The following is a 22023-nucleotide window of genomic DNA, read 5'->3' as shown; positions in this document are numbered from 1 at the left end:
CCCTCGCAATACTTTTTGCGTTCCCTCGCAATACTTTTGCGTTCCCTCGCAATACTTTTTGCGTTACCTCGCAATACTTTTGCGTTCCCTCGCAATAATTTTGCGTTCCCTCGCAATACTATTTGCGTTCCCTCGCAATAACTTGTATGTGTTCCTGTCAACTTGGGCTCCATGCATTAGCCCACCATACAGGTTTACATGGACTGCAGTTCAACTCATGGATAATCTGGACATTATTAGGTTTTACTTTAACCTGGGGCTCACATAGGCTACAGCAATATACTGGCGGATTTGTCTGTGAGACACAATGTGATTATAAGCATGAAAACTCTGAAGCGTCTGCTAAAGAAAAACGGCTTGTTTCGGCGCAGCATGAGAGTTGACAGCGCATTAACCTGATGTAGCCTAGGCTAGCCACCGTACGGAGCCCAATGTTAACTTTTGTTTACGTCTCAGTAGTTTGAGATTTCAGGGGAGACTTATATTTGGCTGCTCCAGGGCCGAGGTACTTGAATTGACTCGGGTTAACTCCCTCTCTCCTTCACAACAGCAGCGGGTTAATAACTTGCACAGTGGTTTGGATCAGAGAATTTATTTTGTGATCTTTATAATATAGCCTACATTCACATCACTCAGGTCCCTGTAACATGACTCTCTCTCCCACTCCAATCTCACACACCAGCACGCACACACACACACCCTTGCTCCCTCTCTACCCCTCCCACTCCGCAAACGGAACCTGCGGCTTAAGGGCATACATACAAGTTATTGCGAGGGAACGCAAAAAGTATTGCGAGGGAACGCAAAATTATTGCGAGGGAACGCAAAAGTATTGCGAGGTAACGCAAAAAGTATTGTGAGGGAACGCAAAGGTATTGCGAGGGAACGCAAAAAGTATTGCGAGGGAACGCAAAAGTGCACTCAAAAATATTCACACACCTGACCCTTCACGGGCTCCGTACCTGTCTGTGTGTGATTTGACTCCTCCTCCGACCACAAAACAAATATTACAATATTCTGCACCTGTATGCAGTGGAGTGGCAATCGGGAGAGTCGGGAAGAATTCCGGTGTGGCGTTTTGTGCCGTGCTGATGATTACTGTGATGAAGTGATCTCAAAAAGCCTGCACTGTGTGACTGCAGCGCTTCACTTTTCACTCCCAGCGGCCTCTCCCCGCAGCCCTAAATTAAAATGACCACGATGACCTGACATGCAAGCTAGCCAAAGCGCCCAAATTGCGTAAACATTCACAAATGTATCAAGGCCCTTTCTCCCTCTTGCGTTAAGTTGCGTTAAGTGGATGGGAAGAAGAAGCAGAACTATCAGGCTGGCTACTCCTGCACCTCTCTGTCCGCCTCCTTAGCGGCTCTCTGCCGATACACAGACTGTGTGAGCAGGCTACTCCTGCTCACCTCTCTATCCGCCTACGCAGCGGCTCTCTGGCGATATACAGCCCTGCTCCTGCTACTTGGTCAGATGGCGACTATGTAGGCTACTGTAGCCTACACACATGCTCAAAAGCAAACACTCATCAAGCAGCACTGCAATAGCAGCCAGACAAGCCTATTCTCATTCAGCCTATGCCAGCCATAGGCTCTCCAGCCTGGTCTCGTTAAGTTTCGTTATCATGAAATAACGTGATAATATCATGTAATAACGTGATAAATATCTTGTAAAAACGTGAAAATATCATATCTTGAAATAACATGATATTTTCACGTTATAACGTGAAAATATCATTATCACGAAATAACGTGATAATTTCATGTAATAACATGAAACATATCTTGTTAAAACGTGAAAAAGATCTTGTTATAACAAGAAACTTTCACGTAGCCTAATTACTTGAAACTTTCACGTAATTACCTGATACTGAGCCTTTTATTTATTTCTAGTGTGACAGCAATACACCACCGTAGTAAATCAGTTGTTTAAATGGAAATTCAATTGTTTTGAGTTTGAATTTTGGTTGGGGGGCAGGGGGTCTGGACACCCGCAATGTTGGACCCCCTCTCAAAAAAAAATGCTGCAAAGTACAGACGTTGTTGATTTCTTAAGGCTCAATTATATCCTCCTGAGTTACTGCCCCATAACTATAGCTATCAGTGCGCATCGGAGGTCTTTCACATTGTGTTTTAAGAATGTTTCCCGAAACGAAGCCCGTCTCAATAATGCAGCATGGAGCACTTCCTCACCTTGAGTGCCTAAAGCTGCTGAAGGCTATCTCGCAGTCCATATCTTTAATATACTGCCTTCTTTCATTCTTTTCGAAAAAATTAAGAGGATAGCCTACTGTGGGTGAATACAGTATAGTCTACGATAGCCTTAATAAGTTTTGGTCTTTTTTACAGACGGCTGTCGATTTTTGAATGTAGTCACTTGCGAAATCGGACGTGCACATATAGCCTATCTGGTTACCTGGATTTAATATTGCAAGTCCATACACTTTGTTCATCCTATATTATATGCTTTTAAAATGAAATATGTAACAATTTGCCTCTTATTATAATAAAGAGTAGGCCTACACACTGTCACGACGCATATGGTTACAGGCGGATATGAGCAACCGCATTGAAGGCCTCGGTTGACTTCAGATAAACGGGCAGAATGAATACAAACTACGTCAAACATACAATAATCTAACAAATGAAAAACACAAATGAATTATGAAAACACACTGTATTGTGTCACAAATTAAGCAATGAGTTCGTGGCCACCTAGCGCGCAACTTACGCGCTGAGGTGAAGGCTACTAATTAACACAAAGCTTCGTAAAGCACAAACAAGTAACAACCCCCCCCGCCCCCCCCCCCCCAAAAAAAAAAAGTTCAGTGTCCATAAGTCCAAACAATAAGCATAAGAATCCGACAATCCTAAACGACAACGAGATCTCCCAGACACGAAAAACAATGTTTATCTCACAATTTGTTGAGCCTCTCCAACAAATATTTGTCAAGACCACGCTTCACTTTGTAGAACTGTTGCAAACAAGCAGCAATATGGCACTTGTGATCGTGGGGTTGGTAAACTATGTTTATTTAGTTAGTTTTCATTGGTAATCTCATTCCCTGTTCAAAAGTAGCTGAGGTTTATGTATGAATTGATCAGTTATTATTTTTACCTGCATTAATGGAAGACACTTAATTATTGTCAATTCATACATGAACCTTTATTGATATAAAATTGGCATAAATGAGCGTGTATACACTGACATCACATGACACATACATCAAGGTGATGGTGAAAAGAAGTACAGTACACAAACGATTAAACTGTAAATATGTATTTTTGTTTGCATTTGAGACAACACAGATAAGAGACATAAGCTGTACAGTATTAATGACGAACTTTTGTGGTTTAGCGTTTGAGGGATTTCACTATTTAGGATTCCTGACAAGGCGTGTTTTTTGTTTTTCAAAATTTCAAGCCGGGAGATCTGGAAGGAAATTCCAAGCATACAATTGTCACCAGGCTCCTGTCGAAAACAATGTTCTGACCAGGCAAACAAACATAAGTGAGAAGAACACCACTGCTGTTAGTCAGTCCACGCATGACATGTCCACTCTGCCCCAAGACCACTAGGTGGCGCTGCTGATGATAACACAGGCTCAAAAACTGGGTCCAATCTGGGCGAGAGCAGCTGCTCTGCGGTCCGTGTTCTGGAAGAGGGCCCGGATCAGACCCTTGACCTCGTTGTAGGAGAAGGCCAGCGCGAGTGGACCCTTGCCTTCCGCCCACCTGTGTAGAGGGACAAGAGTCAGTGTGATGAGAAAAGGATGCATCTCAGATGTCCACTGCACATAACTAAAACAAAACAAAACAGACACCCACTGCACATAAAATAGACACTGGAAAAGAATACCAGTAACACAGGTGACACCTGGACCCACTACACCCCCAGATTATGTTGACTTCAGGGTTATTGAATACAAATATTTGAGGCATTTTAACACTAAATCTACAACTACTATGAACATATATTAAAAAAATTAAATATATCAAAATGCATTCTTATTGCCTCTTAAAGATCAACATAATGCATTCTCATAATTCTATACAAATATAGTATATAAGTATATATACTTTATAAATTCGTTCTCTGCTTTTACCCCAATTCAACCGAATTAGTGAACACACATAGCACACAGTGAACACACAGTGAGGTGAATCACACACTAACCCAGAGCAGTGAGCTGCCTGCCCAACCAGCAGTGAGGGGTTAGGAGCCTTGCTCAAGGGCATTTCAGCCGTGGACTGGTCGGGGATCGAACCGGCAACCCTCCAGTTACAAGCCCGAAGCCCTAACCATTAGGCCACGGCTGCCCATAATTATAACTATAACTATATAAAGATAAAGAAAACTGCACATTATGTTTGCGCTAATGGCTACTCCAGCGCTGGTGCCCACCTGTTGAGGATGTCGTTGAGGTTGGCCAGCAGCACCATGGCGAGCTCCTTGAAGGCCATCCACTTGGCGACGTAGACGGACACCTCCTCCTGGAACCTCCTGTTCTCCTTCTCGTCCAGCACGGGGGTGAACACCTGAGGGCCCTGCACCAGGATGTGCTCACACAGGCCGTGCAGGAAGTTGGCCTCTTCCGAGGAGATGTCCTAGAGATTGCACAGGTGAATGAGAGAATCATGGATGAAGTTACAAAAAAAAAAAACCCATTACAAAACTAGTAGATAGATAGATAGATAGATAGATACTTTATTGATCCCCAAGGGGAAATTCAAGGTGTAGTTCCTGGTGTTGCACACTTACAAATGTCTGTGTATTAATAAAACACTATATACTTTTTTTCTACCATTGTTACTATCGTAACAGCAATATTTTTTATTTCCCAATTTTAAGCACACCAGAATATTAGAGAATCTACACACAAATGAAACCAGATTCGATTGTGTCTGCACTTCTTTTAAAATGTCTGACCTCCAGTGCCAGGATCCTGGAGATGAGCTCGCTGACGGCTGTGTTGAGCAGCGTCCCCATGGCCTTGCAGTAGATGTTGACGGGGAGGTGGTCCTGCCACACTCGGCCCACCCTCTTCAGCTGCATGACCACCTTCAGCACGGCAGGAGCAGAGGGAACAACCAAGTCACTAATACTCAACAACTACCGGTACTCCTACGACTACTGAATCACGCACAACCGAGTCATTATTACTCAACAACTGCTGATTCACTTTGGATAAAAGTGTCTGCTATATACCTGTACACTTCAACTTTAAATAAAATGTATTCATTATGATCATAGAGACTGGATGAGGATTGTTAAACTTTATTTTATACAATATAATACAATATAGGATTCTGTAAGGTGTGGAAGGGCTCACCATCACTACTTGTTGATAAATGTCAATAGTAACAAAATATGGCGATATTCACTTTTAGCAGTATTTTTGTACACCCTTAAATTATTCGGTGAATTACTTCAATATCATTTGGGTGTCATGACCAAAAATCAGAAATAATAACCAAAAAAAAATATTAAGCAATTGTTTCGTATTGGGCATGGCCAGACCTGTCGTACGGCCTTGTTGGCAGTCTCTGAGTTGGCCTTGTCCTCCAGGTTGGAGAAGTCCCTGGCAGTGGACAGACTCTCCATAATCTCCCCCCTCAGCACGTTCATCTGGTTCATGAAGCAGCGAGTGCCTGCAACACACACACACACACACACACACACACACACACACACACACACACACACACACACACACACACACACACACACACACACACACACACACACACACACACACACACACACACACACACACACACACACACACACACACACACACACACACACACACACACACACACACACACACAAAGTTAAAGTCAGAGTGATCCTACAGGGCCAGGCATTGTACTGGAAACGACTTCCTACCTACTAATCCAATAACATGTAGAATAGATGCGTGGATAGAAAAGTGGAAAACTGTTTCTTAATTGTTGATAATTTGCCAATTTGAGATATTGAGTGAGTTTGAGTTTGATAGACTTGGAAGCAAATGAAAATGGAGGCTTCATAACTGCTTCATAGCCCATTTCTTGTTTCGAGTTCAATTTCCTTATAGAAACAACTATTTTTTGCCTTTTATTTTATCCCAAAGTACATTTATATTACTCGCTCATCTTGTATACTGTAGTTCTCTCTTCACCAACTCCGAATACTGATTCTGCCTTTTCGGTTCGGCGTTAGCGCCAGTCCTCACCTTGCCTCCTCAGGCTGGGGACGAGGTCCACGAAGGAGCAGGCGGTGTAGTTGGTGGTGAACACCGGGCCGAAGTGGTGGCCCAGCGTGATGAGGTGGTGGGCCAGGAACATGCAGTCATTATGGTGGATGGCAGCCAGCTGAGGGATCTTCAGCAGGCTCTCTCTACAAACAGATCATATTCATTCATTCATTCATTCATTCACTCACATCGATGAGGAGCTTTCTTCAGGCTAATGATAAGTGAATAAAATAAAATATTATTATTGTTCCAATAACTGAATTACGAATAATTCGCACTAATATGTTTTCAAAACCCTAAGTTCCAAACTAGGCGTACATAAGGCCCACCTGGCTACACTGTGATATACAGTGAGGAGAAAATGTATTTGATACCATGCTAAAGTTGCCTAAAAAGAGGAATAGAAAATCATCATTTGACAATTGATCTTAATGTCTTAATTTAAAAAATGAGTAAAAATAAAACCGCTAGGTACAACAATTTGCTTTGTGATTGAAGAATGTATCGTAAATAAATAAATGTTCTTCCTAAATGCTAGGGGGAAGGAAGTATTTGAACCCCTATGTAACCCTATGGGAATTTAACACATAGGGTTAACATAGGGAAGGGAAAGATATTATTTTTTTTTAAGGCCAGCTATTTCATGGATCCAGGATATTATGCATCCTGATAAAGTTCCCTTGGCCTTTGGAATTAAAATAGCCCCACATCATCACATACCCTTCACCATAGTTAGAGATTGGCATGGTGCTTTTTCCAGTAGGCCTATTAGCCTGTTTGATGCTCATTGAGCTCAATGCAAATTCCCATAGGGTTACATAGGGGGTCAAATACTTCCTTCCCTTAGCATTTAAGGAAAACATTTATTTATTTACGATACATTCTTCAATCACAAAGAAAATTGGTGTCCTTGGCGTTTTGATTTTTACTCATTTTTTTAATTAAGGCATTAAGATCAATTGTCAAATGATCATTTTATATTCCTGTTTTAGCATGGTGTCAAATACATGTGCTCCACACTGTATGAGCTTGGTTGGCTACACTTTTTTTTACAGTGTATGTCAGTGGTGTGGATGTTTTTCATCATTCTAACAAGATCTGTGGATTTCTCATTTACAATGAAAAGGACAGAGTTTTTAAGTCTATACTATTTTAACATAAGACCACAGACCAGTCATAAAGTGGGACTGAAACAAAAGCAGATGTCATAAAGATATGGAGTGCAGTAGGTGGTTAGAAAATGAGGACTTACTCGTGGTATGTGGGAACAACGTTGCAGAACAACTGGAATATGTTTCTCACAGCAAAGAGGATCTGCACAGCACTGAGAAAACACACACAAACACATATTAGAATTGTAACAGATATATTACAGATTAAAATGTATAGAACTCTTATATTAATAAAACTAAAAAGTTGGAATAGACAGCACCTTTAATGAACCCTCTCACAGACACTGATGCTGTTTTGACCCCTTCCAGCCTTGTAGGGTGCAAGGGTACTAACAACATCCTGCCTACCTTTCAGTGCACTTAACAGAAACAAACACAAACACCCCTACCTCTTATATTTCCTTCTGCACTATCACACCTGACTGCACACACCTTTGCATCTCTCTCTCTCCCTCTCCGAGTAGAGATACACACACACACAACTCTCCTCTCGGTACCTTGTGTTGGACCGGTCAGCTGCCTCGGCCAGCGTGGTGACCGCCAGCTCCAGGATCTGCTGAGCGGGGCGGCTGACGCGGCAGGCTGGCAGGGCCATGGTGCGCGCCTCCAGCTGCTGCTGTTGCTGCTGCTGACCACCAGGGGTCTCCAGAGACAGCGTCAGGGCAGGAGTCTCCATCTTCGGGCTGCCCCGCTTCTTCTTGTCCCCCGCTTGCCTGGGCAGCGCTGGGAGAGACACCTTGTAGTCGGGGGAGATCTGCGGTCGAACACAGGCAGAGGGAAAGACACTTCAGTGAAGTCGAGATTTATAGCACATGTGTGTGTTTGGTAACAAAACAAAACAAACATATATATGGGAATGTGCCTAGCTTCTACCCAATGATACAGATGAATGTCTGAAAATACAAATGCTTTCTCAGAAAAATAAGAGAAAGCTGGAAAATAATGAATTCTTCATCTTCTTAACTCGGGTGTTAAAGACCAGACCAAAAGACAGATAATGTCCAATAACATGAGAAAGCCTTTCAGCATACACATGAAAACAAACAAACAAACAAACACACACAAAGCAAATGCACTAACTGGCCCCTCACCTTGACGGTGTCATGGATCTCCGAGGTCATGAGGCGGCGGGCCTCCACGATGACGTCCTGGCACTTCCTGCTGATGAAGTGGCGGTTGTAGTTCTGGGCGTACTTGAGCAGGTCCGTGGCCTCCTCCCGCAGGTAGCCCATGTCCTGCAGGGAGCGCTCAAAGCACTTGGTCTGGTTGATCACCTGCAGGGAAGAGGAGACAACAGGGTTACATGTAGCTACTTTGTACTCCGATTTCTTAAATTAAGAAAAAAAAAAAAATGTAGTGTCAGCTACTTTGTATTACTTAGATATTGGGTCTTGAACAAAACTGACATGCTACAAAACAAGTAGTGTCCTAGTTTTATACAATGGATGTTCATTATATTATCAACAAAACAAGTAGTAAACCCAGCCTGATTTTTGGTTCTGCCCTGCAGCTGGCTGGCTGGTAACCTCCAGATTTGTCTATCCTACTTCCGTTACAAATCTGCAGACCCCATGTGGAGTCTCACCTCGGCGTACTGGTCGAGCTGGCTGCTCCTGGCTGGGATGGAGTGCACCAGGCAGTCCTGGATGATGTTCTCCGACAGCTCCTCCCAGATCAGGCCGCCCAGAATCTCACACACCTTCTGCTCCCCCACCGTGGCATCTACCAGGAAAAAAACATCATCATCATCATCATCGAGTGACCACAGGAACTACAGGTGGAACTACATTTCCCACAGTGCAAGGGCTATTCTGTGTGCTTTATTAAAAGACTGCTGTTTGGTCAAAAGTCAGTTTGGGGAGAAACAAACATACTTGCTGAATTATTGTGAGAAATGGAACATTTGCTGAGAGAATGTCGGTCTGTGTGTGTAGTAGTAACACAGATATGTGATCATGTTTGTCATACAAACTGTGTGTATGTACTCTTCTCTGTGTGAGTAAGAGGGAACAAAAAAAGTCTGGTCATGTGATATGTGATATGTGACTGTGACGTGTTATGTAGGGATAATGTATAGAACGCCGGTCATTAGGGGTGCAACGGATCGAAAAAGTCACGGTTCGGATCGTTCCTCGGATCAAGAGTCACGGATCGGATCATTTTTCGGATCAGCAAAAAAAAAAAAACCCAGACAAGACAAATAAACATAGTTTTGTCTTTGACGGGATGTTGTAACGTGGCTCAAGCACTTTCAGCATGTGTTTAAAGTAGGCTAGTGTTGTCACGATACCAGTATTATTGTTTCGATACCGATACTAGCCTAAGTCAAGAATGAAACTTTTCGATGCTTTTTTACAATTTTTGTTGATTTGGTGTTTAATCACCAGTAGCCTTATATTGAATATTGTGTGATCATTCACACCAGTGGCCATCCAAGATTCTGCTTGACCCTCCACATACAATCTGCATAATTACTAGTAGCTACAAATGTTTAGTCATTTGTGTACTGATGTGGTGTGTAGGAGTGCGCATAGGAGGTGTGTGTAATCGAGTCCCTGTCGCTTTAAGAAATTACGTGAGGGTAATTAGCCTTCAGTCTCACGGTTTCATTCTTGTGAAAATAAATTGGATATAGTGCATGATGACAAGGTTATGTGGATGCAATTCGTTATGCTTTCTATGTCATTAGATAAAATACATGTTAATAAAACTAACAAGTCGAAGAAAATCTTTCTGGGATCAAAAAAGAGATGAGAGTCTTGCAATGCTCCTTTATGATTTTAGTGAGCACATGCTATCTCCAGATGTACAAGTTAGCCAAGGTTGCGTAGCTTATTGCTGACATTGAACCCAACAGTAGGCTAAGCCTAAATGAGCTAAATATCATAGGTAGGTAGGTGCGCAACAAACTTGAGAGATGTAAGTGTGCAAAAACGAACTTAATATTAGGCTATTATTGTGTTGCTGCTGTGCAGCCACATCAGCACTTAAACTAGCAGCCATGTATTGCTGGTTATGGCATGACCGCTAATAACGTGTGTGAGAGCAGAAAAGACGCGCAGGCAGGCTAGGGGAGCAGAGCCTACGGCTCTGTAGGGACGGACTAAGCATGCCTTGTGGACACGCATGTTACTTCAAAAGAAAACACGGACATTTTTATTAATAATTATTATAAATCAATCCGCGGATCATGTGTGTGCCGAACCGAAGATACTGATCCGAACGGATCACGGATCAATGATGATCCGTTGCACCACTACCGGTCATTATCGCAAAATAGGTCCCGACAGGGCGAACCAGACCCTGACGTGCTGCGGACACACGTACTGAAGGGGTGTGTCTAACCCAGCTGGTGTGTGTGTGTGTGTGTGTGTGCTTGTGTGTGTCCAGTCGAGGCATGTACTGTGGGGCTGTGTCTAACCCAGCTGGTGTGTGTGTGAGAGTGTGTGTGTGTGTGTGTGTGTGTGCAGTCGAGGCACGTACTGAAGGGATGCTCGTGCAGGGCCTTGAGCACGGTGAGGACCTGCTGGTAGAGGTCCGGGGGCTGGCGGTGCTGGGGGGCACCGGTCTCTCTGCTGGCCAGGCTGATGGCCGTGAGGGCCGCGCCGTACGACGACTCGCTCACCTCCACCACCAGCGACGGGTGGAGGATCACCGGCTTCAGCACGTACTTCAGCAACAACTGGGCTGAAGCACCATCGCAAGGGAGGAGATGTGCAGAGAGACAGGATTCCAGTTGGTCATTTTATATTTTCATATTTTCATTCAGTGGATTGGATTGAATTGATCATGTACTGTATGTTTTAACTGAAATCATGGACAACCTGATATATGAGGTGAACTTCATAAAATGTGCTAAACATACAATATTATTACTACTACAACTGATTCCGGGTACTGGTTCTTCTACTTGTTATTTATCCTATACACTAATTAATAAACACACATTTACTGGACTAAACCAATAATACATTTTGAGGTGAAATTTTATTTAGCTTTTTAATAATTTACCCATCTCTGTTCTCCTGTGGTCCTTGCCCTGTTAGGAGTGCTGTTACGAGCCTCTAACGAGATGGGGAAAACCAAGCTTACCGAACTGCGCGAGCTTGCGCTGGAGGTCTCCTCGGATGGCCAGGGCACGCAGGACGTTGGCCAGGTCGGGCTCGTAGGCTTTCCCCTCTCGGCTCAGGTGCAGCTTCACACCCAGGAAGGGCTCTGCCGAGGTCAGCTCTGCATGAGAGAATGATTACATGTGTGATGCTCAAACAAGTACAAATATAAACACACGCACGCGCACGCAAAGCCAATCATACAATCTGCTTATTACAGGCTTCCTTTCAATTGAGAAATTATAGAACACACGCACACGCACACGCACACGCACACGCACACGCACACGCACACGCACACGCACACGCACACGCACACACACACACACACACAGCATTGTAACAAGGACCCCTCTGTCTGTCCCTTCCTCTTCCTCACTCACTCACTCACTCACACACACTCATCTACCTTTATTTGGTGGGGGCAGGGTCCACGTCACCATCTTAGACCACTCATCTCCCAGGTGGTAAAGGAGGGTCTCCTTCTGGATGGTCAGCTCGGACATCAGCACGGACAGCAGGGGGATCTCCGCACCGCAGCACTTCTTCACCTTCGACACGGCGTCCTGGGCCTGCACACCCCAACGGCACGTTAATACAACTTGCTCTCACACTCACATAGCACACGGACACTAAAAATATGAATATGACGCATCCACTGAGCAGCGTGTGCAAGGCTTAAATGCGCTCTAGCTGTGAAAATGGCAAGGGGTCAATCCGTTAGTCTGTTGACAAATGAAAAGTATAAGGCTTGCTGAAATGGACTTTCCAAATGTCCATAATATTCAAGAAATTATTCAGGCTACAATACCTATTCACAAAAAGATAAAGATAAAACTATATAAAGTAGAGAAGGGACATGGTCAAAGTTTGAACAAAAGTTCAAAGCACTTTTCTCGTACCTTGCCATGTTGCTCCGCAGCAAGCACGTACTCCTTCTGCCTCATGGCTTTATGGAATTCATTAAGTGCATTATCAAACTAGGGGCAGAGGAAAATATGCATGGTTACTGAACATTAAAAAACGGCATTAAGATAGAGAACGTCAATGTGGCCTTAACATATTACCCTTGTGTGTGTGTCTGCAGGGAACCTAGGGTAATGTGCTCTGTGTAGCTCTACGGTTATATCAAGGTGCTGAACAACATCATTGCTTTGATGCCCTAGGAGCACATCGCACATCGCATAAAGGGCAATGCAGCTCACCTCTACCAGATGCTGGCATAGGTTAAGGACCACTTTGGTCCTCCCGAGCTGTGCACCCAGTCTGGTGAACTCTGTGACAGACTTATTGAGATCCTGCTGCACCTGTAGCACAAAGATTTTTGCAGGTTTAAAAAGATTGTAAGCATCATAGTTCATTGAATTCAATTCTCAGTTGTCCCTGGTAAGTCATCCTACCGTTTACTGAATATTCTTTAAAAAAAAAAAAAAAACACGACACAGGTCATTTGAAGGCAGTTAATTATATCGATCTCTGGGATACCAAATGGCAGTATTGCGCCGTTAGTTACCTCATTCTCAATGACGTCTCTCAGGTCATCAATCTCTTTGTACATGCCCTCCACCTCTCTGCCCAGTCTTTCAGCAAGGTCGTAGGTCGGTAAGAAGTTGTCATATTCCTTCTTTATCATGTACGTTGCCTCAGCCTGGTGAACAACATCAGACCGTGTTAAAAATAAATTATGTACAAAAGGAGAGAACATTAGTTACATTGAAATTGAAACTTTGCTAACGTGAATTACAGTACCAAGCATTGCGTTACAGATGCAAAAAAATCAAATGATGAGGCCGAAACGCTTAGACTCCGATGGAGATGAGACTCTTCTTGGTTAACAACACTGAGGCACACACCAGGCAACTCAATAGTTGCAGTTAAGAGGAACTACATTAAAGTATGAACAGGCTTAATATAAAATATGCCTGTTAATCGGGGCATTTTTTTCTTCATGCTGCATATTAGAGGAGTCTACAGAGGAACAAACTGCTGCTACTACTACTAGAACAAACATGCATACATTATGCAATGTACTTGCGCTCATACACTGACATGCTCATCATTCTGGAATAAAGTACATTTGGAGTCAAACTTCATGACCTTTTGCTACTGCTTTGTAGTCCAATGTGTATGGCTCCAAGCAAATTAATGCCTCATCTCCAAATACCATTAGTGGTTTCCTAATAGCCATACAGCCACGCACTCTCGTACTCGTTGCATGTGCTGCTGTAACATACTCATCATGCATAGTAAGCTACCCCCTGTACAATCAAAGAGTGTACAGTCAGTCTCTTTGGTACTGGATCTGAGGTTGCTTCAGTCTTTTTGTCCGCCCTACTGACATGGGCTTAATCCAGGATGGCCATGCAAAGTTTAATGAAACAACCGTGTAAGACTTTGTATGTGTTTAAAACCATAAAGCACTATTTGGAAGAGACTCTGTATGAGCATATTAGGGTCCTGATAAACACTCAACTTTGACACGTCACTGCGAGATTGAGCACCGCCGTCATGTCATCCGGCACAAGCTTCCTTGGTACACTGCTGTCATAGGTATTACGGTTCCCCATTGACTCCCATTGATTATGACTGACCATTTCGAAGGAAAACGTCAATTATGTGCTGAAACAAACGCCGCTGACATATGACAGTAATCATTTCACTTTGATAATAACCTACATATGTGTCCGACATAATACAGCATAGTTAAATATTCCTTAACCACTAGATGGCAGCATGGCACAGCGCACTTTGCATGACACAGCCAGGGGGTCAGGATTTGGAGGGTTAGCTTCAGCCAGTTAGCATGTCATTTGGCCGCCGACATCTTTGAAAAAATGGCGTTCCATGGTTGTACCATATCCGGCACCAGCGCATGCACGAGACAGCTCATGCACGAGCTGTCTCAGTTCATGCACGAGTTTCGACTTCGGCACGAGCGTCCTCGAGCGTCCATGTTGATAACGCATTCTAGAAGACATAAATAAAATGACTGACGACTAGGATTAAGTTAGCGATACTTGATGCCTGTGGATTATCATTATACCAGGCTTTGTGAATAAAAGAAAATGTCGTTCTAATAGGTTACTATTATTTGCATTAGACTATGTATGAGTTGGCAAGGTATGATAAGACATTCTAGGAAATGCGAAGAAATTCTCTAACTAAACCCAATTATTAACCTACTCGCTGTCGTGTAGGCTAGGCTAAGAAAACTATTTTAAAACGCTCAGCTGCAGACCTGTAGCCTAGTTCATAACAACGCAGCGTTGGGGGGTCACAGCCTACAGTAGATAGCGGCAAAAGTTTCCGACAGTGACAGCAGACTTAAAATGCATGCTGCTCGAAACATAACACATGGATGCGCGCTTCTACCGGTAAGCCTATAATATGCGTTGGCTTCATTTCGTCTGTCTACAAATGTAGGTTTAAACTGCAAATTCACACTGGGTGCAGCACAAATAGCATACAGTACCCTCCAGAATTATTGGCACCCTTGGTAAAAGTTGACTAAAAATAGGTATAAAAATAATCTTTAGGTGATTTATTGTACTCCCACAATGAAAACAATGTGGAAAAGTATACCCTGCAAGGCAAGCAAATTCATTCTGAGAAAAAGGAAAATCTCATAAAGAAATAAATATTTTTAACAAAAACAGCTTGCTCACAATTATTGGCACCCCTGAAACATATTACGTACAACATTTAACAGGAGCATTTTCCTATGTAAATGCAACGTTTTAAAGTAAATCAGAGTGTCTGTGAACTTTCAGAAGTAGTTCATGACGTTCTTTTTCACTATGGTATGAAAATGAAGTCACTCAGAGGCTAAATCCTCTAGTCATTTTTCAACATTGGAGAGACAAGAGAATACACTAAATTGAAATAAAAAGAAATTGTGTTGACATTTGTAAGTAAGAGAATGTCTATGGAAACTAGGTATTTTGTTGAAAATGCCTCATATTTCCAGTTAAAATGATGAATAAAAGGTTCTAATCATCTGGAAATGTGGCAAACATGCTTGGACAAAGACCCATGGCTATTTTGCTCCCACGCACAGTATGGAGGATGGTATGATAGGCAAAAAAATCCATAAGAACCACTGTTGAGAGTTACAGACAAAGCTATCATCTTGGGGTCACCAAGTCCCCCCCAAAAATCTTCAAAAGTGACCTCACTGCTAATAGATTATTTATACAGCATGTCAGGTTAAAGCCAGTAGAGTCATTTAATGAACAATGTAAATGGCAGGAATTACTGAATGGTACCATGACATGTCTGGGAGTGTGGTCTATTGTCAGATGAAAATAAAATTATGCTCTTTTGCTAAAAACACTTAAGGTGTCTTTGGCATACATAGAAGAATGACTACACTAAAAAGAACCCCATGCCTAATCAGAATTATGGTGGAGGGGCTGTGCTATTGTGGGGCTGTTTTAATTCCCAAAGGCCTTGGGAACCTAATTAAGGTGCATGGCATCATGAACACCAAGAAAAACCTGAACATTTTCAAAGGAAATCAAACAATCTCTGCCAAGGCCCTAAAAGTTGGTCATGATTGGATCATTCATCAGGTCAATGAACCAAAACAAATGCACAGATCAAAACAAATATGGTTTACTGAACACAAAATCAAGCTTCAGACATTGCCATAGCAGTCCCCTGATCTAAACTCCATAGAAAAACAGTGGGATGAGTCAACGAGAAGAATGCACAAGTGTGGACCTAGCAATCTGGACGATCTGGGGAGGTTTTGTAAAGATGAATGGTCTTAAATCCCTTACTTTGTATTCTCAATCTTTATGGGGTGTCAGAGAAGAATATTACATGCTGTTTTATTGACAAAGGGAGGTTTAAGAAGGTATTACAAGTAGGGGTGCCAATAATTGTGAGTGACGTGTTTTTATTAAAAACATTTATTTCTTTATGAGATTTTCCTTTTTCTCAGAATAAATTTGCTTCCCTTGCAGGGTGTATTTTTCCTCATTGTTTTCATTGTGGGAGTACAATAAATCACCTAAAGATTATTTTTTAGACCTATTTTTAGTCAACTTTTACCAAGGGTGCCAATAATTCTGGAGGGTACTGTATCTGGTACACGTTTCTTACATCCCATGTCTACTTATTAAGAGTAATTTGGGTAGACAGCCTATTGCGCACATAACATCCTAGGCTACAGTCAGTTCAAAGCATTTACTGTGGGGATCATATTTATGTGTATGCTAAGTGAATTCTTGCTCAATATTGACTCGCCATGTTTATTATATCATGACATATGAATATCACATTATAGGATTTCGAGACAAGGGGCAAACTTCTCCACCACCATCCCAACTCAAATAATTAAATACATTTGCGCCTGTAACGATAGGAGCGCGTTCACGAACACCTTCTCTCACTCTCCAATCTTCATCAACGATGTACCTATGTTGTCTCGTTGTAACGTGGAACCTAATTGGCTCATTCTAGCTGGTGACGGAAATGGACACCCATGGAACGCCATTTTCTAAAAGATGGCTGCGGCCAATTTCAAACTTTTTTGGCTGAAGTGGCTAGCCTAGCATCGGCCATTGAAATGAATGGGGGCGGGACTTAGTCCCTCTCTCCAGTTCTTATAATAGGTGCGTTTGACTTGACGAAAATCTGCGCAGATCTGACTTGATGTGATGCATGCTGGGTTAAACAGAGTGCATACTGGGACAGACGAAATGCAAACTGGTTAGAAATCATGTCCGACTTCTTGCAGTCGCGGTGGGAGTTACCCCCGTGACATCATGTCACATGTCCATACAAGATCTCGGGAGACTGCGTCTTAGCTCAGCCAGCGCAGTTCAGCGCAGTTCGTTTTTTAGCAACTGCGCTGGCCAAAACCCTCCCCAATGACGTCAGTTCAAAGTTGTGATAGGGCCGTTTGGAAGGAATCTCCCCATGACGAGTATGACAGGTGTCTCGTTCTGCCTCCTTACCAAAGACTCTAGATCGGACCAAGACGGATCAGTCCAACAGCACTAAAATCAGCGTATGGGACGACGCTGCAGCTTATCCCTGTGATCCATCTTGCTCTGTTCTAGAATCTTTGCTCCTTACGTTAGAATGTGCTAAAATGAACAGAAATCGAAGGGATACCTTCTTATTTGTGTTTTCTGGAACAGCAGTAGGCTAGCCTACTGAAAACGTGAGGATATTCTGCTATTTTATGCTGTTGTTAAATATATACACACGGAAAACACTTGATATTTAATTAATGTGCTGCAATGCAGGCCTGTTAACTGTATGACAACAGTGGTTTATTTAAACACATCATATCAATTTATTTCGTCAGTCACCATGCTCATTTTAATGAGTAAGAATAAAAGTTTTACTGTATTTAATACAAAATCCCGCGATATCTACCGCGATATCTACCGCGATATCTACCGCGAGGTCTCCAGCCAGGTCTCTCGCGAGTAACTTCAGGTACGTAAGCTCAGTCAGACTGTCCGGGATGAGCTGCGTGTGCTAGTCGCCCCTCCTGCTAAGACTCTGCAGCTCTCGTTGACGTATGAAGCCAGCCTAAGTCAGCCTAAGTCAGCCGCAGCTCATCGCAAACGCACCTAATAGGTGCGTTTGACTTGACGAAAATCTGCGCAGATCTGACTTGATGTGATGCATGCTGGGTTAAACAGAGTGCATACTGGGACAGACGAAATGCAAACTGGTTAGAAATCATGTCCGACTTCTTGCAGTCGCGGTGGGAGTTACCCCCGTGACATCATGTCACATGTGCTTACAAGATCTCGGGAGACTGCGTCTTAGCTCAGCCAGCGCAGTTCAGCGCAGTTCGTTTTTAAGCAACTGCGCTGGCCAAAACCCTCCCCAATGACGTCAGTTCAAAGTTGTGATAGGGCCGTTTGGAAGAATCTCCCCATGACGAGTATGACAGGTGTCTCGTTCTGCCTCCTTACCCAAGACACTAGAGCGGACCAAGACGGATCAGTTCAACTGCACTAAAACCAACGTCTGGGATGACGCTGGAGCTTATCCCTGTGATCCATCTTGCTCTGTTCTAGAATCTTTGCTCCTTACGTTAGAATCTGCTAAAATGAACAGAAATCGAACGGATACCTTCTTATTTGTGATTTTTGGAACAGCGGTAGGCTAGCCTACTGAAAACGTGAGGATACTCTGCTATTTTATGCTGTTGGTTAAATATATACACACGGAAAACACTTGATATTTAATTAATGTGCTGCAATGCAGGCCTGTTTAACTGTATGACAACAGTGGTTTATTTAAACACATCATATCAATTTATTTCGTCAGTCACCATGCTCATTTTAATGAGTAAGAATAAAAGTTTTACTGTATTTAATACAAAATCCCGCGATATCTACCGCGATATCTACCGCGAAGTCTCCAGCGAGGTCTCTCGCGAGTAACTTCAGGTACGTAAACTCAGTCAGACTGTCCGGGATGAGCTGCGTGTGCTAGTCGCCCCTCCTGCTAAGACTCTGCAGCTCTCGTTGACGTATGAAGCCAGCCTAAGTCAGCCTAAGTCAGCCGCAGTTCATCGCAAACGCACCTAATACCTCCATGGACACAGCAACCACGTCACAGCACTTTACTTCCTGTTTCGTCATCAAAGTGCGCTGTGCCATGCCGCCATCTAGTGGTTAAGGAATATTTCACACCCATTATTATGATATTAAAAGCTGCGCCGTTGAAAATTGACACAAAGTCGTTTGGGTGATCCATGTGATAAATTGTGTTTTTCTTTTCATACTTCGTTACTTTATGAATGGTGTTGTATTATTAAGGTACCATTTTGAATGTCATTACTCTGACATTCAAGAAATAACGGCTGCCATTTTTCGTGACCGAGGGTCAATGGGGAATTACATTGAACATGCGTCACGGGTGGAATGTTTTTGTTCTCCCTTAAGTTTCTCCACGTTGCGTCGATAAAATTTCGCAATTCTTGCTGTATTATGTCGGACAAATATGTAGGTTATTATCAAAGTGAAATGATTACTGTCATATGTCAGCGGCGTTTGTTTCAGCACATAATTGACGTTTTCCTTCGAAATGGTCAGTCAGAATCAATGGGAGTCAATGGGGAACCGTAATCCTTCTGATAAAAAGGACCAAGGAAGCTTGTGCCGGATGACGTGACGGCGGTAGATTGAGCCAAGGCTAATAACTTTAACGTTAGGCTAGTTTGTTATGAAAAATCAAACAACTGAAGCACCAGGATAATGTGAACCATTTAACGGGCAATCAGCGTGATGGGTAGAGCTTTAACTAATTAACGGTAATAACAATAGCGTTTGCAACTTTAGATTAACTTCACTTTAGCATAACCTGTATAGTTAACTGACGCCAAGTTAGCTTATTTGCAAGAGCTATTACGTCTGAAATGTGCCGTTAATATCAGATCTTAATATCTAGTTACCACCTATTATTATACCTAATCATAAATTTGGAGGCGAATTAGGAAACAATCATTCCTGAAAATTAAGTATAGAAAGCAAACGTCAAGCTAGCGCCCCTATGCTAGCTAACATGAAATATGACAACTTATTGCTAGTTCACAAACCTTAATGTCATCTGATTTTCGGGTTAATTTGGAGATCTTGGTCATTAAGTCATCCTTTTCCAGCTTGCCAGAACTAGCAAGCACTTCTGTCACGAATGAAGTCATGATTTATATGTACTGTCATTCGTGCTGACAGCTGTCTTGCCAAACAACTTGGCTAACTCTAGCTAGCTAGCTAGCTAGGTAGCTTGCACTGCAAATGGATTAATGAACGCGTTTTGCCCGCGTAGTCATTTGCTTCTTCTTCTACTTTCAAAGCTGTGCACAACTCATAAGCATGGCATACCGCCACCAATTGATACGGAGTATGAACGTAAGATGTGATGCCGCCCATGCCACTGAACCGTTGGAAGCATGTCAAAACCAGGACAAAACCTGATGATGGTGCCACTGGTCCTATCATGTTTTTACAACCATATGAGAACGTTCCACTCACTGGCACACAGTGAGTGTATTTAGACAAAGTCCTTTTAAGGATAGGTTAATGCAATGTGCTTATTAAACATAAATATTAGAACCGCCCAGTATGGGTTTTGATACCAAAATGCTGAATATAATTAATTATCGAATATAATATGAAAAGTTGGCACTCCCCCTCCCTTTCACAATAAAAAGTAAAATATAATGTCTTCATTAGGCCTAGGCTGTAGGTAGGCTATGCCTACAGTTATGCACAAGTTGAGAATACTTTAGGCCTACAAGTTATTAGACAGAAGTAAAGTGAACTAAAATTCTGTAGATGTAGGCTATATGTTCTTTATAATTTGACTATGACAACTTGATTTATTTAATTATCCACTGTCACTTTGGATGACATTTTTGGCTTGCAATTTTCTGAAAATTCAAGTTGTTGTAGGCTATTTTATGTTTTTAACATTTTGTCAAAACATGCCATGCTAAGATGTGAGGAAGGAATGCATGTTTTAAAACATATTTTATTCGATAAACATTTTCCATAATATAACAGGGTGTTTAAGTTTAAGGCTCAACAAAAAAAGGTGTGTCATATGAAATTGGGGGGAAAAGAAAGGAGAAAGCGAATGTTGGGGCTTTGTTAGTTAAATTCCCTTCAAAAACAAATGTTATCACTTCCTGCAAATGGCCATATGGATTTGTAGTCCTCTTTGGGAGGCAAGAAAAAACAGACTAACAGCCAGGGTGAAGGATTGCAGGGAGGGACATTTAATATAATAATTTAAGCCTACAGAAAACACAGTGTCAACAGATTTACTTCCTTGACTAAAGGCAGTGTACCTAGTCTATCAAAGCAATAAAGAACTAGAAATGCAATTCCAAGGAATTACCAGTGCATGAAAATGCAAAAAAATGTACATATGGCTACTAAGGTGTAGCTAGGGTAAACATGGTGGTTGCATAGTTTAAAGAGAGTTGATGGTGTTAAGGTAGACATTTTAAAGCTTAAACATTTCTGTTCTAACTTAACTAATGATTTCTAACAGGTATTCTAAAATGTTGACTATGCTAACAATGCTAACCAGGTTGATAAGTTAACTTAGCTGATGATTTCTAGCAGTAATGTTAAAAATGCTAACTATGCTAACATTGCTAACTATGTTAACAATGCTAACCATGTTGATTAGCTAACTTAGCTAATCATTTTAGCAGTTGTGCTAAAAATGCTAACTATGCTAATAATGCTAATAATGCTAACAATGCTAACTATGCTAACAATGCTAACCAGGTTGATTAGTTAACTTAGCTAATCATTTTTAGCAGTTATGCTAAAAATGCTAACAATGCTAACTATGCTAACCATGCTAACTAGCTAACTTGCTAGTGAGGACTTTTATTTTGAAACATTTGTTGCTAGGGTATCCATGGTGGCCACTATCAAGAAACAAGAAGTTACTGCAGTATAATCATGTTGGTTGCTATGGAAACGGTCATAAACACTTAATTTTAATGGTT

The 22023-nt window shown here is 42.2% G+C and overlaps 1 protein-coding gene across 1 annotated transcript; it reads right to left on the bottom strand.

The window, feature by feature from the left end:
• Window positions 1-3266: 3266 nt before the first annotated feature.
• Window positions 3267-20285, bottom strand: zw10 (zw10 kinetochore protein). Its single transcript, XM_062515906.1, has 16 exons — window positions 20095-20285; window positions 13036-13170; window positions 12728-12829; window positions 12425-12502; window positions 11932-12094; window positions 11506-11643; window positions 10897-11100; window positions 8999-9135; window positions 8505-8687; window positions 7911-8167; window positions 7494-7565; window positions 6221-6384; window positions 5524-5654; window positions 4933-5064; window positions 4408-4610; window positions 3267-3737 (listed from the first exon to the last, which is right to left on the bottom strand). The coding sequence occupies exons 1-16, from the start codon at window positions 20197-20199 to the stop codon at window positions 3608-3610; spliced, it is 2334 nt and encodes a 777-aa protein (XP_062371890.1). The 5' UTR covers window positions 20200-20285; the 3' UTR covers window positions 3267-3607.
• Window positions 20286-22023: the final 1738 nt, after the last annotated feature.

The sequence above is a fragment of the Sardina pilchardus genome, chromosome 16, assembly GCF_963854185.1.
Source record: "Sardina pilchardus chromosome 16, fSarPil1.1, whole genome shotgun sequence".
Taxonomy (NCBI): Eukaryota; Metazoa; Chordata; class Actinopteri; order Clupeiformes; family Clupeidae; genus Sardina; species Sardina pilchardus.
The sequence above is the reverse complement of the archived record's forward strand: the minus strand, read 5'-3'. Positions and strand labels throughout refer to the sequence as shown.